This window comes from Maniola jurtina, chromosome 3 (assembly GCF_905333055.1).
Source record: "Maniola jurtina chromosome 3, ilManJurt1.1, whole genome shotgun sequence".
NCBI lineage: Eukaryota > Metazoa > Arthropoda > Insecta > Lepidoptera > Nymphalidae > Maniola > Maniola jurtina.
Genome location: NC_060031.1, coordinates 1,319,153 through 1,336,759, shown reverse-complemented (window position 1 = coordinate 1,336,759; position 17,607 = coordinate 1,319,153). Strand labels below are relative to the sequence as shown.

Genomic DNA, 17,607 nt, shown 5'->3' with positions numbered 1-17,607 from the left:
AGTTGCCCCTAGCCTCTTGTAGCGTGTTGTACTTTCCAAAGAAATTGTAACTTTAAATAGTGAATTATAATATATATTTTTTTAGTGTTCATTTGTTTTGTTTTTATTACTACCCTGGTAGAGAACACGGCGCTACTATATATCCAGCAACATCAGTCGTACATTAAATATATGTACAATAAATACCTGTACAAATATACCTGTACAGTTAGTATACAAAATGAATTTGTTAATGATAAAGTTGCATGAAAGTAACCGTCTGAACTTTCAGTTGCCTCTAAGATAGTAAATCGTTACATTCATGATATTGCCTTGATATTGCTAGATATTGTAACTTTTTATCATTTGGAAAGTGTAACCGCAGAGTTTATTATTGGCTCTGCTCAGTAGAATAGGTTTTCTGAACCAGTGGCAAATACCCAGACGTAGCATAAGTGACACTAGCTGCATTACATGAAATAAGAATGGCTCTTTATTTGAGAGAGTGGAAAAATCTATCAGACCAAGTTTACCTATCCAAATAATAAAGAAAGATCATAGTATATAGGAGACATCAAACATCAATGTAATACTGGTTTCGACTCACCATACGCGGTTTCCTTCTTGGTCATGTTGTAGGCCGCTTTGGTCGCGTTGTCAGGCACGTAGGGTGTCGGCGAGGGGGGGAGGGCGTCCGGCTGGGAGCAGTCCGGGCCCGTCCAACCTCGGTTACATACGCATTTGTTCAGGTTTGAGCAAATCTGGAATATAAAACGAACATGTTCAATGGATCCAGTTTCGAGAAAGAGGTGAGGCGCCACGCCGAATACGACTCGGCTGAGCAGCGTTTGGGAAGCTTCGAGATGTCTTTTCATTCAAAATTCCTCAGTGCTTGAAGACCAAAGTCTTCGAACAGTGCATGTTGTCGGTGATGACATAACATGACTTTATGACAATGATCGTTAACTATGAGCCTCATAAGAAAGGTTAGAGTCACTTAGCGGGCGACGCAGAACCTATTATTAAAGTTTCTCTACGTGATTGAATAAAAAATGAGATCTGTAGGAGAACCAGAGAAACCTTATAGCTCAACGAGTTGCGAAGCTGAAGTGGCAATGGGCAGGACACATGGTTCGAAGTACCGAAGTTGAGGACTCAAGTTATTGGATTGGCAACCTTGCACTAGATAAAGATAACTCAGGCTATTGGGTGGACAGACGACATCTAGCAAATCGCAGGGAGCTGCTGAATCCAGGCGGCGCGGTGTATGGAAGTCCCTACAAGTGACCTACGGGCTACGTCCAACAGTGGACGCCTATTGGTTGACGATGATGACAATGAGTGACAGGGAGCGAGATTAGAAGGCAGAGAGATTTACCTTACACTTTATCAATTAGTTAACGATCTGATATTAAATGGAACAAATTATACATAATATTCATTTTCTAGGCTTGTGTTAGGAGTTTTCTTATTAAGTTATTAAATTGCTTCGTTGTCTAGAAAAACGAGCATAAAGTTGGGCCTTTTTTAAAAAGAAAAATACAAATCTTTGAGCCCCTGTAATTTTAAAACTACATATTTTTAGAGAAATCTTAAAGGTACAGATATTAGTTTCTAGAATATGTCTGCTTTCATATACTTTGGTTCTGATTCAAATGAGAATGGATCTACGATTCTATGGAGTGAGTGACGAAGAGTGCCCTGTTAAGTGGAAGTGAGAAATTTGACTTTTTTGTACATAAATAATAAATTAATCAGATTCTGATAATAATCGAAAGGCCTATTAATAATGTGCTTACCAAATTGAAGCTTAGAGAAAAGTGAGAAAGACAGGCAGCCGTAATTAAAGTAAAAAGTTTCGGTGGGGATTTTGTAGGTAAGACGCTAACACAAATGCTATTAAAACTCTAGCAAACTTGTTGACACCTGTACCTGAGGGTAATCCGTTTTACCCCGACTCGGGGCGTAGACCAAACAATTTAACTTGTTAAAAACTTATTTAAATCTCGCTAAGTTCACATATTCTTGTTTTTGTTGCAAAGTGAAGGAGCTTGCAAGAAAGTAAAGGGTAAAGGCTGGGCGAAGGAAGTTCTTTTAGAAGATGAACGGATCGTGTACACATAATCTAATTTATTAGAGATCCTTAACTTTACAACAACTTGTTCTAAGACGCCAGTCATCCATGGAGGGAAATGTTGCGTGCAATATTGTAACAACATTGTTACAATTTTGTGCAGATTGAGAAGATTTTTTAAAGATCTTTGTTGATAATATCCATTCTAGTCACGTAGTTTCAATTTTTGTATTTTATTTGGATACTAGCCGATGCCCGCGACTTCGCCCACGTGGATTTAGGTTTTTGAAATCCCGTGGGAACTCTTTGTTTTTCCGGGATAAAAAGTAGCCTATGTGCTAATCCAGGATATTATCTATCTCCATTCCAAATTTCAGCCAAATCCGTTCTGTAGTTTTTGCGTGAAGGAGTAACAAACATACACACACACACACACACACACACATACAAACTTTCGCCTTTATAATATTAGTGTGATTATCGCTTGCAGACATTACAGATTATTGGCAGATTCTACCAGATCTATTTCTTTTAAATTCAGATGAAACTTATTATCATTATCATCATCTCAACCTATCGCCCGCGCCGGTTTTCTGGACTGGACGTCTCCTCTCAGGAAGAGTTTCAGTTATATCCTCTCACGTTGACCAACTGCGGATTGGCAGAGTTGAGAAAATTATGGAGAACTCTCAGGTATGCAAGTTAGCTCACAATGTTCTCCTTCACGAAAATACGACTTCAAAAAGTTAGAGGTGCGTGCCCTGGAGTAGGTACACCTCTGATCCCCAGCATTGGAGGATGAAGCCATCTACTACTTCTATAAAACTTAAGTTTTAAATGAAGATCCACAAAACATAGAAGCTTAGTAGGTACAGCTATATTCATTTTTGGTAACCTGCTATTAAATTGATTATCATAAAATAAGGGATCCGAGCAAACACCCATGGATTTTAACCGAAAAGTTGTTTATAGTATGAAAGGAAATATTCAATATCTCAATTTCTTCGACCAAATGAAATATACTGAGTTTGACGTCTGATGATTTGAAGAATTAAAACCAATAATCTCGTTTAGGGACTCAAAGCGGCTTCCGATTCGCTTATTTATTTTGTAAACCTCGAAGATTGATTAAAATTCTTTTGTATATTTTCTGTTATATTGCCACTTCCTCTTTCACCCATTTCTCATTTTCTGGTTTTCGCTTTTTAAAATAGTGTTTTTAATTTCGATTTTTTTTATTATTTGCAAGTTCCGTACACAACTTCCAAAGGACACTTCTTTTGACATTTACAGAGAGGCGCCCACTGCCCAATCCTCATTCCCAAGATTAGTGTTGGAAGGGAGAATTTCAGGTCCAGGTCGCTAAATATGGAAATTGTTGGATGATGATAATAAAGAAGTTGAGAGGGTTTAGTTATTCAAAGTTAAAACAGGCAGTTTTAGATAGAAAAGCTTTGCAAATGCCTGTCACATACGTGATCTTTATTTACACCGTATTTCTCATTGCTGAGAGTTGAGACCTTAATTGGTGAGGGTATTTGTGATTTTGTTTGCAGTTTCAAAAATAACTGATTTGTGAATAGCAATTTTAAAACGTTAGTTTTATCAAAAAGAGAATAGTACTGAAATATAAAAAAATGTAACATACTAGATGATGCCTGCGACTTCGTCCGCGTGGATTTAGGTTTTTCAAAAAATGCTGGCATGTAAGCTAACTCTATACCAAATTTCACTAAAATCGGTTCGACTGTAAAAAGCTAGCAGATGGACAGACAGACTCTTTCGTATTTATAATATGAATATGAAAGTATGGATAGGTAATATAATTTTATACATAATATTTTACATGTAGGTCGAATTGATTTTCAGCTACACTTCCATTAGACGATTGTATAAAAAACTCCCTCGAGCAGGAATCACCAACATTTTCATTACACGAACAACATTATTCGATGCGTGGAAATGTCTGACATGCCAACGTACAATTATTGGCTGCTTTCGCGTAGGCCAAGTGAATGTTTGAATTGTTCCCGATTCAGTAATTGAAGGGGTCAGAGGAAAACAGCTTTTGTAACAGGTTACAAAAGCTGTATATATGCTTATATACAAGCTGTTATGTTCGTCCCCGGAATGTAAGCTAAATCTGTACCTTTCATCAAAATTGGTTAAACTGCCGGGCCGTGAAAAGCTCTCAGACAGACAGATAGACACACTTTCACATTTATAAAATTATATACCTAGTAATAATAATAATAATATAATAATATAGCCTTTATTTACTGAAATTCCATACAATTATTTACTTAAACTTTACATCTTATATATTTAATATTATAATTAAACAGACTTATCCTATTAAATTATTACAATTCAATCCATTCAATTATTACAATTTAATACAATTATTTACTTAACATTTTATATAATAAAACATTTTATATAATAAACATATAATTAAACAGACTTATCCTATTAGAAATATTTGTTCACATTTATATTTATTTATATATCAGACTTAATATTCTATATCACCACTAGTTTATAATTAATAATTTTCCTTATCTTGTATTTACATAGTATTATTTTTTAGATATAATGTACTATATAATGTACATGTACATGTACATTATGTACATATATACCTAGTATGGATTATTAATTATTGATAATCCATATTACTATATAAGGTGTTAGATAATGTCCGTGACATTCCGGTAAGCTGAGGTTAGGACCAATGAGTAGATGTACCAAAAAATAATGAGCCTCGTAACGAGAGATGGGAGATAATTTATGACGATTCTGTCTAAAACTCCAATGTCAAACAACCCTGTAAACAGATACTCCTGCATATCCTAGTGCATCGCCAAACCGCCAACGGAAATATAGGTACATAAGCTAAAAAGTAGCTCCCAGAAAATCAAAGCTCACCACGGGATTTTTAAAAAACCAAGTGCGGACGAATTAGATTACAATTTACTAAAAACTTACCTTATTACTTTGGATTTCATTACTCAAAATCATAGTAACAACTTTTGGCACTAATAGGAAAGAGAACTGTACCCGTACAATTCAGATGAAATTTAGATTCTATAACTACTACAATTTGCAGCAATTCGGAACTACGTCTGTTGACTCGGCTCAAACTTCGAGAGTTCAATTTTGAATGGCACAGACTTAATGCTTTTCGCCTTCAGCTGCAACTTTAAACTATGTACAATCAAAATCCGAGCGAGAAAATGACCGGATGATTCAATGTCTGGTCGTTGAATACATGTTCATGATTCATACTGACCGTTGAATATAATAGATGCAAAAGTTCTAGTATGCCATCCGTCCGGTGTGATGAACTGAAGAGCTAGTAAAAAACTGTAAATGCGTGAAACGTTTGTAATTTTACAGGAGGAGCAAAGAACTGTAAAAAACTTTATTGTAATAATCAAAACCATAAACTACGTACCCAATTTTAGCACCGTTTTAGACAATTTTGCTTGGATATTTAGTAAGCCAAAAACCATAAGTAAAATCAGTAATGGAAAAGAAGAATTTAGATCACAAGTGTGATAACGCGGTTATTTTCACACGCTCCTTTTAACTAATCCAGAACCTAGTTCATTTAATAAGCACATAGCTATAGTTCGATAATCTGGACTAATTCGTCGGCAGGCGCTATTGTGTGAATCCGCCGACAGAGTTCCTGCAGCTGTAGAAGAACAATTACATCCAACTTAATACCTACTTCACTGGATAAAAAGGCCAATTCACACCAAGCAAGTACACGTGACACGTGCGTAGTAACGCGCGTAAACCCCTAACACGCCGGGTTAACGCATACATCCACGCTTTACGCAAGCGGTATGCTATGTTTCATACATTACAACGCAATGGTACGCGCTACGTCTACGTTTCGCAACGCTTACACAGCTTCTGTGAATGAGCTATAAAGTGCCGTTGAGACACGTAAGCAAACAGTGTAGATGCAGAGTATCTACTTGAAAGCATATAGAATTTTAGAACAGTTACGTATCGCTTTTGGTTGTTAGAAAGAAATCGCTGTGCAGCGAAAACTATACACAGCTATATTAGTTTCTGGAATATGTCTACAAAATATAAGAACCAAACTAACCAAACTACGTTGGTATGAAGGGCGCTGGGGAGAATGCTAGGGGAATACGCGCGTAAATACGATTCTGCACGAACGCTTTCAGTATGCCAGCATACATTTCATTTTGCCTCACTATGCACACGGCACAACGCACCACGCAACCACATTTTCCTGAACGAGGCCTTATGTAGATTTAGCAGAAAAAAAAACTAGATACTAATATAATTGAAACCTAAAATAGACCTGAAGTAACCAACTAAACACACACACTAATACACATTCACCTAATCCGGACAGAGCTGTAGTTAGATAATCTCGACCAACTCAGTCGTCGGGCGCTAAATCATCCCCGCTATTGTGTGAATCCGCCGACAGGGCTCCTGCAGATGGTAGAAAGACAATTACATCCAACTTAATACCTACTTCACTGGATAAAGTATCGTTGAGATACGTAAGCAACAGTGTACATGTTAGAACATTTACTTAAAGTATGAAGATGTTAGTACATCTATTTATGAGCTTGTAATTATCGCTTTTGGTAGTTTGGAAGAGATCGGTATGCAGCGATAATTCTGCCAAATCTTACTGGCACAGGTACTATAATCTCTGCAATAAAAGTGTTCAATTTGTCCATTATTTTAAGAAAGTACATATATTTGATGGTTTCTGGAAAGGGAAACTAGTGAATTTCTAGCTCGTCCTTTGCAGCTAAGTTGTTGTCTTAAAAAAAGAAGAATACCTATATTATTTTGATATAAATCAATAGAGCATTAAAGTCCACAGAGTTTAACAGGGCTCTCTCTAATAAGAAACTAATATCTGTGCCTGTGGGTTTTAGATTTTTCTAAAAATATGTATTTTTAAAATTACAGGGGCTCAAAGATTAGTATGTGAATTTTTAAGACCTCGTAACTTTGAAACCGAATATTACAACGGGGAAAATCACTATTAGTTCCCGGAACATTTCTACAAAATTCCATTCCATCCATATATGATTGGTTAGTATTTCAATGAGAGACGAACTACGTTTGCATGGAGAGAGTAACGGAGAGACCCCTCTTAAGTATATTGCACATCTTTGCTCACAAAGCAGTCTCAATTTTCCGCATCCAAACACCAAACACGTTTTGTTGTATTTCCCAAAAGACACAGTTAATGTTAATAATATTATTTGAAAGCGCAGTTCATTAATTGGCAACTAACTCCCGATTGCTACGGTTCTGGTTCCCTCCAATTTGTGGTAGTTAGAAGTTTCCAACTAACTATTATTATAACTTATCCCGGCAAATCATCGAGCTATCGGGCTTAGATACTTTGTTTCGATTTTGCACCGTGTTTTTGTTTTAATCTTAGAGTATTTAATTCAAACTGCATGTTTTAACACTTGCAATGTGGATGAAGTCACTTTAATGACCGTCCGTCCGTCCGTCCGGCCGTCTGTCTGTCTGTCTGTCTTTCTTTACCTTATTCTATTAAACTGATATTTATATGCACCTGTCACATATTATTTCGTTATAAGTTATCTAATAAAAAGAAAAGGTTAGGTACTGACTGATCTATCAACTCATAATCCAAAATACTGGACGGATCGGGCTGAAATTCGGATGCAGATAACTATTATGATGTAGACATTTTAGTTGTATGTATAGTTTTCCCTTCCACCTATAATATGGGTACCTTCAAGTCAAGAGTGAATAGGCAACTTCTAGGCAAGCGCGCTCCATCTTAGGCTGCATCATCACTTGCTACCAGGTCTGATTGCAGCCAAGCGCTAGTCTATATAATTAAAAACAAAGACATCCGCTGAGAAATGATTTTTGAATATTCAACCCCTAAGGGGATAAAATACGGGTTTGAAATTTGTGTCCACGCGGGTGAAGTCGCGGGCATTAGCTATTTATAGAGTTCCTATAGGACCTATTATATTATATTTTATATTATATTAGATTATAGGACCTATTTATAGAGTGCTTATTAAAAGTGTCTAGTTCATAACAAAAATAGAATTCATTAATGTAGAATTTAAGCTCGCTAAACAAAACAGTTTTGAAACAAGTTTCAATTCAACAAACGACTGCAAGAACAATGCATCGCCCGAAACATCAACACAGCTCAACTAAAGTTTGTTTCATTCATAACAACTTGCTAATTATCAAACTACGGTCAAAGCATATTTAGAACGCCGTAAATTAATACTTACAAGAACTATTTACTAAACAGATTGTTTCATTTGGGGAAATGATTTTTAGTATTTTTTTATCCATATGTGCGATATTTATACACGAAGTCCAGAAAAACGCTACCTTCTCTTTGAGAAGTTGTAGAGGAGGTCAAATGCTACAAATGACCTCTAAACATTTATGGGCAAAAACCGCCCGTTTTTGAGTTATTGATCGATTGTTTCATTTTTCTATGACGATTGTAGAAACCTGTACCTGTTCAAATACAGCGTGTTTGATAAATTATACATGACCAATGAGGTACTTATGTAGTACCAAATAGTAAGTGCCCTAGGTTATTTCGTTGTCTCTGCTTGACAAATGTTCAAATGATCTTTGGAGTTCATAAAACTGTTTTACGACCTCATTTCTGCGATCAGATGTTTGCAGGGTTGGAATTTAAACAAATTCTTGCAGTCCTCATATGTCCAACACGTATCACGCTACGAAGTTCATAATTTTTTTGTACATCTACACATCTCACCTCAGCTTGACAGGATGTTACAGGCATTTTCTAGCACCTTGTATATCTTGATATAAAAAGAAAACTGTTCAGCGTCCATAGTGCACCTAACTGATGTTATTTAATCAAAGTTATTATCAAATAGACGGAACTCCTTAATAGTAAATCCTTGCGATCAGTGCAATAGTTTAGTGTATTTTCCAATAAAATTGCTTTTGTTTATTTAAAACTCCTTTAAAGAAATTAAATCCATATTTGGGCACTCGATCAAAATGTGTTTCTACACGATATTTACCGTCCACTACTACTGTATGGAAGCTTTTAAAATATAAACTTTAAACGTAGCCTAATTTACTTAGCATCCATGCAAATCGTCCATTAAAACTGCAGTTTGGACTACCTGTACAGCGGGCCCGAGAGAGTTTTAATTTAATATCATTTAATCGACCCTCCCGGCTAGTTCGGGCATCGTTCGTAACAACTTTTAACTTTGTCGATACTTTCATAAAAGTTTATATTATGTAGAAAGCTTTTTATACATCATACTTGGAAATTCATTATTTGTCGTGACATTTTTTCAGCGGAAGATTTATTATGGGAGCGCCACTGTCCAGGTCCATCACCTCCACTCACCACACACACACTCCACAGGTCCAGGGGCACCAGGTCACTGGAAAGATTAGAGGAAGAAGACTCCGTGGGCGCAGCCTGAGACGTTGGTCTGACCAGATCAGAGAAGCGGTCGACGGACGGACGGACAGACAGACAACAAAGTGATCCTATAAGGGTTCCGCTTTTCCTTTTGAGTTACGGAACCCTAAAAAAGATGAGAAAACTCTAAATCGAAGAAGATAAATCATACTCACCCCCTTAGCTGAGCACTCGTTGTTGTTATGGTCGGTGGGGCACTTGGTGTGGTCGATGTAGGGGAAGATGGAGGTGCAGGTCTGGTTCACGCAGATGAGGTTGTCTCCGCAGGGGCTGCCGTCGCGCACGAGTCCGAGCCGCCCAATCTCCGAGTACTCTGGCGGACCAGTGGTAGCCCTGAAAGTGTTTATGGCGTTTTGTGTCATAGTGTTGAAGTCAGGAATAGCTAAGAATATAATTAAGAATAAGATCATTAATGTAACCCTTTTTCAAAAGTCATTTTATCCTCTCTAACGTGGTTGTATGGCAGGGATCGCTTCAAAGCGACAAGGCCGCCAAATTGTACTACTTGCTATTTTTGCTGTTTAATGTTTTATTTTTAAGTTCCTTTTTATGATGGTGTACAGTAAAGCATATTTCAATTTCAATTCAATTATATGTAGGAGGCAAGGCTGATGAAGATTTATACTATAAAAGTAGTTAAACAAATTGTAAAATTATTAAAGGCTCAAACCTTTCGGAATTCAGTCCGCTCCTCAACCGTTTAGCTATTGAGGCAAGTGCAAACAGCTTCTACACAATAATCAAACTATTCAGATTAGCAAACTTGCTCCAGATAAACCGTAGTACATAATTAGTTCCAACTTGCTATGAACAAATAGTTGTTGTACACTCACTTGCAGTCGTACTCCTGGCCTTTGATGGTGATGACGGTTCTGGTGTAGTATTCATCCATGCCTGGAACTACTGGATATCTGTTACCAGACTGGCACTGCAGTGATCCGCATCTTACATTCCTAAAAATAACCATTACAGCTACAAACATTTTTTAGTGTACAAACAGGTGTTTTCTCTATACTCTCTCTCCCATAGTTTGACGGAATGCCAATACGATTAATAGTTTTTTAAATCGCAAACAAAATTGGGCTTAGAAAAAACTGCCATACCACTTCTGGTTATCGCTGTTCCATTTTCGGTTGCATCGTTTAGATCAAGACAGTTTACTTTTTATTTTTCAAATTTTCATGGCAGCCATTTTGAAATTTTTACTATTTTCTTGTTATACCTACTTAGCTGCAATAGAAATACATATTCTGTGAAAATTTTAACTTTCCACCTAACGGTTCACGCGATACAAGCCCGATGACAGACAGACAGAGGGACGGACTGATGGACGGACAGCGGAGGTTTAGTAATAAGGTCCCGTTTGCAGTTCGGGTACGGAACCCTGAAGCCTAACTGTCTTTGATAAAAAAAGGCAACTTACTCTGATTCGCACTTCATAAAGTTGCCACTATTGTCCTTCCCACAATGTCCTGTGACAGACCCCTTGGAGTTGAACTGTTCAAAGCACTCCTTGTCAGCACCCGTGGACCCTGTACCCCAAATCTTTTCGCACTGGGTCGCTAGTGTGGGACATTGTCCGGCGAAGCAGTACCCCTTGCCGGACTCACAAGCTTCCCCGTTCTTCCTGTAGGCATCCGTTGGACAGGACCCGGACAGTCCGGTGCAGGATTCTTCTAGGTCACACTCGTTCGTTGATTCTCGACATGTCACGCCGCGTGGTTTTAGCTGTAAAAAAACCCATAAATACTCATCTAGAATCTAATTGATGCTCGCGACTTTATCCGCGTGGGTTTAGGTTTTTAAAAATTCCTTGAGAAGGGCCGGGAAAGAAACAGACAGACACACTTTTGCATTTATAATATTAGTATAGTACGCCGAAAACAAATAGCCATAATCTCGATACGCGGCGTATGCAATGAAAATGAAATGAATTTTATAAAACTAAGCCTGAAGTAAGTGTACGTAGAGCGTATAACTGCATATAAACTACAAATCTCAGTCGGGTATTTGTTTCATGTTTTTAATCCTTAGTTCATGATTTGCGGAAAGCACAAACTTTAGATTAGACTAACTACTTAGGTTTCAATCACATTATGGATTACAATTACTAAATTCTGTGGAAATTTCCTTTAGAGAAGGCCTATGTCCACCAGGCTGATGATAATGGCGATGATTAGCTTACCTGACATCTCTCGCAACATTCTCCCTCCGCACACTGAGCTTCCTTGGTGAGGCGGCAGGTGAAGGGGTCGCAGCAGGGGTTGAGGTGCTGGCACTCGGATATGGTCCCACAGTCACATTCTTCTCCTTCGTCCAGTCGCCCGTTGCCGCATTGACGGTGGACTACCAACTGTGAAACAGATACTGTTAAGAGGGCTGTCTCCGTCACTCGTTTCCACTCGTTTCATACAATCGTAGTTCCAATTTCATTTGAATATTAAGCAACCTAAGTCCATGAAATTTTGCAGACATATTCTAGAAACTAATATCTATGTCTGTGGTTTTCCAGATTTCTGTTAAAATATTCGGTTTCAAAGTTACGCGGTCTTAAAAATTTTCATACAAATCTTGGAGCCCCTGTAATTTTAAAACTACATATTTTTAGAAAAATCTAAAACACCACAGACACAGATATTAGTTTCTAGAATATGTCTGCAAAGTTTCATAGACTTTGGTTGCTTAATATTCAAATGAAATTGGAACTACGATTGTATGAAACGAGTGGAAACGAGTGACGGAGAGAGCCCTGTTAAAAACAAGATAAAGTAGTTATTGTGGGTATCTAAGAACTAAGAATAAAGTCAGTTGTCATCAGCATACCTACGCGTTTCATTACCATAACACGGTGACAGCAATGGGATATAAGCCCACGCTCTTTCGGACTGGTGCCTAAAACCGTTTAAAAGCAGTTCGCACCTAGCTGGGAAGACGTTACAGGTATAATCGCGGCCATAGACTCAGTAAATCGGACGCTCAAGACCGTGCAAAGTGGGTAAAATGTACGAAAGTCTAAAACTAAGTCTAAAAACAGGAAAAAGAAGGTAGTGGGCTAGTCAGTCAGTTATGAGGAGATCCGTGCTTGGATAAAATTAAGAAAAATGTAGAAAATCAAACTTTGTCTTACGATATAAAATCGCAGGCGTTACAAAATATTTTTACAGGTTTCTTCTATTTTATTTTTTCTCTATTTGAGTTGTTTGAAAGATTTCAAAGAAACAGCAAATTAGCGAAAAATATAATTAGGCTTTGAAATACAATTTAAATCTCTTTCAGAATACAAAGTATTCTCCATATTCCAATTCCTTTCCACAGCACGCAATCGTGTTCTAATTTCCAAATGAATATGATTTTATTTCACGTTGTTCAAAGGTTTTCTAAACGAACGCCTTCAATTACGACCTTTTTTCGTCTATTTCCCTGTCTTTTGTACCCAATGAAATCTATTTACGCCTTTATATTATGAGCACTGAATAAACGGTACGTGCAATGTCAGGGAGCTGCATTTACGCTCGAAAGGCGAATAGAAATTATGCCGTTATACATGCTTGGCACCGGCTGAAATTCCTCCTAACGAAGTAAAGTATGCTTGCCAACGGCTTACCAGTTTAAATGAAGTTTAGGTTTATTACTGAGCTCATGAAAATGTTAAGTAAATTTTCCCTCATCTAAGCTCTACTACTCGATTGGTGTTTCAATAAAGTGTGGAAGCTTTTTGAGAACAATTTTCGTTAAATTGTCCAATACATGCTTTGGATGCAAGAGGTTGGGTATTTCGGGGATGATTTGGTTGTTCGGAAGAGAGCTTAGGTACTACAGAGGTACTAAACTTTGGACATGAGCGTTTTAATGATTCTATTGGATGACAAGATCTAAGACTAGACTCTATCCGTGGAAAGAAGTTAGTATAGCGTTCTCTCTGTTACGTAATCCGATACGAATGATAGAGACAAAAATCTCAGCGGGTTAACCATGTTGAGTCACCAACCAATCACAAACATGTTTTCAAACAATATTCGAAATTCAATTTCAAAACTTAGTTTCGTTTGGTTAGGTCATAGTCCGCCATACTGGCCAAGTGTGTATTGGCAGACTTCACATACCTACCTTTGATAACATTACGGAGAACTCTCAGGCATGTAGGTATAACCTTGCGATGATTTTCTTCACCGTTAAAGCAAGTGATATTTGATTGCTTATAACTAAAAATTAAAAAAAAAAAACCCCGACACATAAGAAAACTAGAAAAGATATGATAACTTTTAAACGGCTGAACCGATTTTCTTCAACTATAGCTAAGAACACTCTCGATCAAGCCCACCTTTCAAACAAAAAAAAAAACTAAATTGAAATCGGTTCATTTGTTTAGGAGCTACGATGCCACAGACAGATACACAGATACACACGTGAACCTTATAACACCCCTCTTTTTGGGTCGGGGGTTAAAAACCGAAATGTCAGAGTGTCCCGCGGGATCGAATCCCCGATCTTCCCAATAGGAGACGTACGTCTTAACCACTAAGATATCATGGCTCTATTACGCAAAGCGAATAAATATATTCGACCTCTTTTAGACCTCTTTATACAAAACACTAATTGTAATGCAACAACAGTAAGGGAAGGCGAAGATAAAAAGAGCCCCACGGGCAACCACAATCATCCCGATAAATATGTAAGCGTGCCAAATCGATGCGGGAGTGGTAGCGTATCCCTCACTATGTAAATTTATTCCAATATAAACTCTACCCGGCCCGTGCCGGTGTTATAATATATTCGAAAACGAACAGATAATTCCGAGCCAGGGCAGGGTATTACCATAACTTTTATTAAAGGAGTGGGCTCCACAAGAAGAGATGTCAAACAATACGGCCATACTGATTAATTTTCGACGTAGAAATCTGTTTTGCATTGGAATGAGTGGAGTGCGAATGACGCTGAATTGAAAAGTTTTCCAATTATAAATGCGTTGTTGAGTTGAACCATAACAAAAACGGCTGTGTAAAAAGAAAAAAGGGTAGCTTCCACTTGTTTTATGGATCATGACGTAATCGGACAAAATGACAGTTCCCTGCTATTCGTTTGATGTTGTCTGCCTACCTGGTAGGGGATTCCCAACGCTGAACTTTCCGATGCAACTTCGCTATTCTTGCGACTCCAAAGTCTACAAAGTTTTTTGACGTGACAACGTCTTATAATTCGATAGAGCCGGCTGCACGCACGAAAAAACATGACTCATGCGGCGTTACCTCGCTCTGAGGCGTTCCATGTAAGGCTTGAAGTGCAAGCGAGAGCGCGGAACGAGCGACAAAGAAGCACAATCGGCCTTTGTTGTCACGTTCAACTATCGTCAGTAAACCGACTTTACAGACAACCAATTTTTTTTTAACTATATAGACTAGCGCTTGGCTTCAATCAGACTCGCTAGCACGTGATGATGCAGCCTAAGATGAAGCGCGCTTGCCTAGAAGTTGCCTATTCACTCTTGACTTGAAGTTACCCATATAAGTCATAGGTTTTTTAAACTATGTACCCTGCCACTTGCCACTTCTGCAACGCAACCCGTTGAGCTATGTTGGTTACTCTGGTTTTCCTACGGATATCTTCATTTATGATTTGATTAAGTACAGAAACTCCATCCTTTCCACCCAGTATACTTGTCATCGCCCACTGAATGACTCTGAGCTTCTCATGCATGTATGACTTCATTTCATAGTAACAATTTTATTGTGAATAAAGAATTAATATAACTTCATAATTATTATTATCTGTATATTAAAAATACCAATTTCAGTTACATTGTCGTAACGATAAAGAAAGTCTTCTAATATTTGAGATGTTTGAGATAATAAATGGGCCACAGAATATTAAAGATATTAAAGCGAATCCGAGGATAAAATGCCGTAATTTAACGTCCATTCCTCGTTATCCCCACTTCTGCTTCATAATTAACTTAAATCTCGTGAGCAGGCCGCTCTGAGAGTTTTTTGAGACCTTGGAGTTATATCGGCCTGGAAGAGCTTTGTATGAAGTAATATTATGAATATGAAAAACAAGATGGTCAAGTGCGAATCGATCTGTCATTCTGAGAGGGGTCCGTAACATTTTATTTTACTTTACATAACTATTGTGCTTAAACATGTTGTTTGAAATTAACAAAAAAAAAACAGTTTTATTTCCTTCCTCATAACAGTAATCTAGATTAAAAGATACAGGCATATCTATTAATTATTTATTGGTTTATATGATCAATGAGTGAGTGAAAGAGACCCTGACACTCCATACAAGCGAAAGGATTTACCTATTACAACTACGGGCACACCAGTTTCCCTGAGACACTGATATATTAGCGATCAACGAACGAACCAAGCAAACTTACCAAGGTTTTCTATTTTTGATAAGGTACAGAACCCTAAAAAAGCTATGAAGGATAATCAAGTTGCTAATTCAGGTAATCAGGCTTCTTGTTTGCATAATAGGTATATGAAATGCAAAAAATACAATTTACCAGGGTAAAACACCTTACCAAAAAAATAAAAATCCTAACGGAAAAGCAAAAACGGGACGGATAGAATCCGGAACGAGGAAATTCGCAGAAGAACAAAAGTGACAGATATAGCTCAAAGGATTCGCAAGCTGAATTGGCAATGGGCAGGTCATGTCTGTCGCAGAACCGATTGCCGATGGTGCAGATGAGTTCTGGAGTAGAGATCATGTAGCAGTAAATGCAGTGTAGGACGACCTCTAGCCTGCTGAATGACCTCATGGTAGCGGGAACCGGGTAGATGAGGAAAGCGGAGGATCCTGTGTGGTGGAATGCTCTTGAAAAGGCTTTATGTCCAGCAGTGGACGCATACAGGCTGATGGATTGGATTGGACCTTACCTCATTAGGCTTGTTGAGCAAACACAGTCCCTGTCCGATTCGGAGCTCATTGATGTAGTCGTTCTTGGAGCACTCGGAGAACTTGTACGGCTGGACGTTCTCCAGCCCCACGATGGACTGTGCCATGATGCAGCCGTGCCAGTCGCGGCAGAAGCAGTTCTCTCTGCCATCGTCGTGGCCCATGCCTGCCGAAATATCAACATGTTTAGTAAATATAATTTCGAACTTGGCGGGCACGCGTCGCGTGTCTTGATTGTTAAGCCTCGATAGCTCAACGGTTGAGGAGCGTACTGATTACCGGAAGGTTGGCAGTTCAAATCCCACCCGTTGCACTATTGTCGTACCCACTCCTGGCACAAGCTTTACGCTTAATTGGAGGGGAAAGGGGAGTATTAGTCATGATTAGCATGGCTAATATTCGTTAAAAAAAAACTAGAGATGGGCAGATGCAGTTCTCTCTGCCGCCGTCGTGGCCCATGCCTGCCGGATGGACCAGATGATGATGATAGATGGATCATTACACAGAAAATTTGAAAAATCTCGTGAAAAGCCTTTTCATAATAACACTTGCTACCGTACTTAAGTAGACCGTGCAAAATAACGAAGCAAAATCTGACAAATTCCGTCGACTCCACTTTAAAGTCCCCTATTTCATATGAGAGCCCCCCTGAAATAAAGATTTTTATATCTTTTTATGCAACATTTGGCTGAAGACCATCATCATTACATATTATGTTTAAATTTGAAGTGATTGCGTTCAGTAATTCAGAAGTTGTAAGGCACTGATAGACGGACGGACGGAAAAGTGCAATTTTACTCAACTAGACTCAGGGTTAGATCTATAGAGCGCACTCTGACTTTGCTTAGACTTAAGACAGAGTCAAAACGAGACAGAGATATATCTCTCACATAAATCTGTCTCGTTTTAACTCAATTTTAAGTCTGAGCAAGTCAAAGTGCGTCTATAGATCTCAGCCTCAGAGACCTCACTTCGCTCGATCAGTTAGAAGGATAGAAAAAGGCCTAGAAAAGCTTGCTTCTACTAGTAGCTTAGCTTTTATCAAAAGGAAGAATGTTTTCGATAAACAAGATCCTTTATTTTCTTATTCATCCCGTGTTAGAGGCTAAAGTAAACGGATGAACTTTATCGTCGGCACATATTTAATATTAATAACTGG

At 38.1% G+C, this 17,607-nt stretch overlaps 1 protein-coding gene across 16 annotated transcripts in view; it reads right to left on the bottom strand.

The window, feature by feature from the left end:
* Nucleotides 1-17,607, bottom strand: part of LOC123881043 (disintegrin and metalloproteinase domain-containing protein 22) — a 407,047-nt gene that overhangs the window by 18,424 nt on the left and 371,016 nt on the right. For all 16 annotated transcript variants that reach the window (XM_045929573.1, XM_045929577.1, XM_045929582.1 and 13 more), the window contains 6 exons: nucleotides 16,430-16,614; nucleotides 11,734-11,901; nucleotides 10,972-11,276; nucleotides 10,382-10,501; nucleotides 9,704-9,881; nucleotides 587-740 (listed from right to left, as the gene is read on the bottom strand). In XM_045929573.1, the coding sequence (XP_045785529.1) occupies nucleotides 587-740; nucleotides 9,704-9,881; nucleotides 10,382-10,501; nucleotides 10,972-11,276; nucleotides 11,734-11,901; nucleotides 16,430-16,614 (1,110 nt within the window). The remainder of the gene's footprint in view (nucleotides 1-586; nucleotides 741-9,703; nucleotides 9,882-10,381; nucleotides 10,502-10,971; nucleotides 11,277-11,733; nucleotides 11,902-16,429; nucleotides 16,615-17,607) is intronic.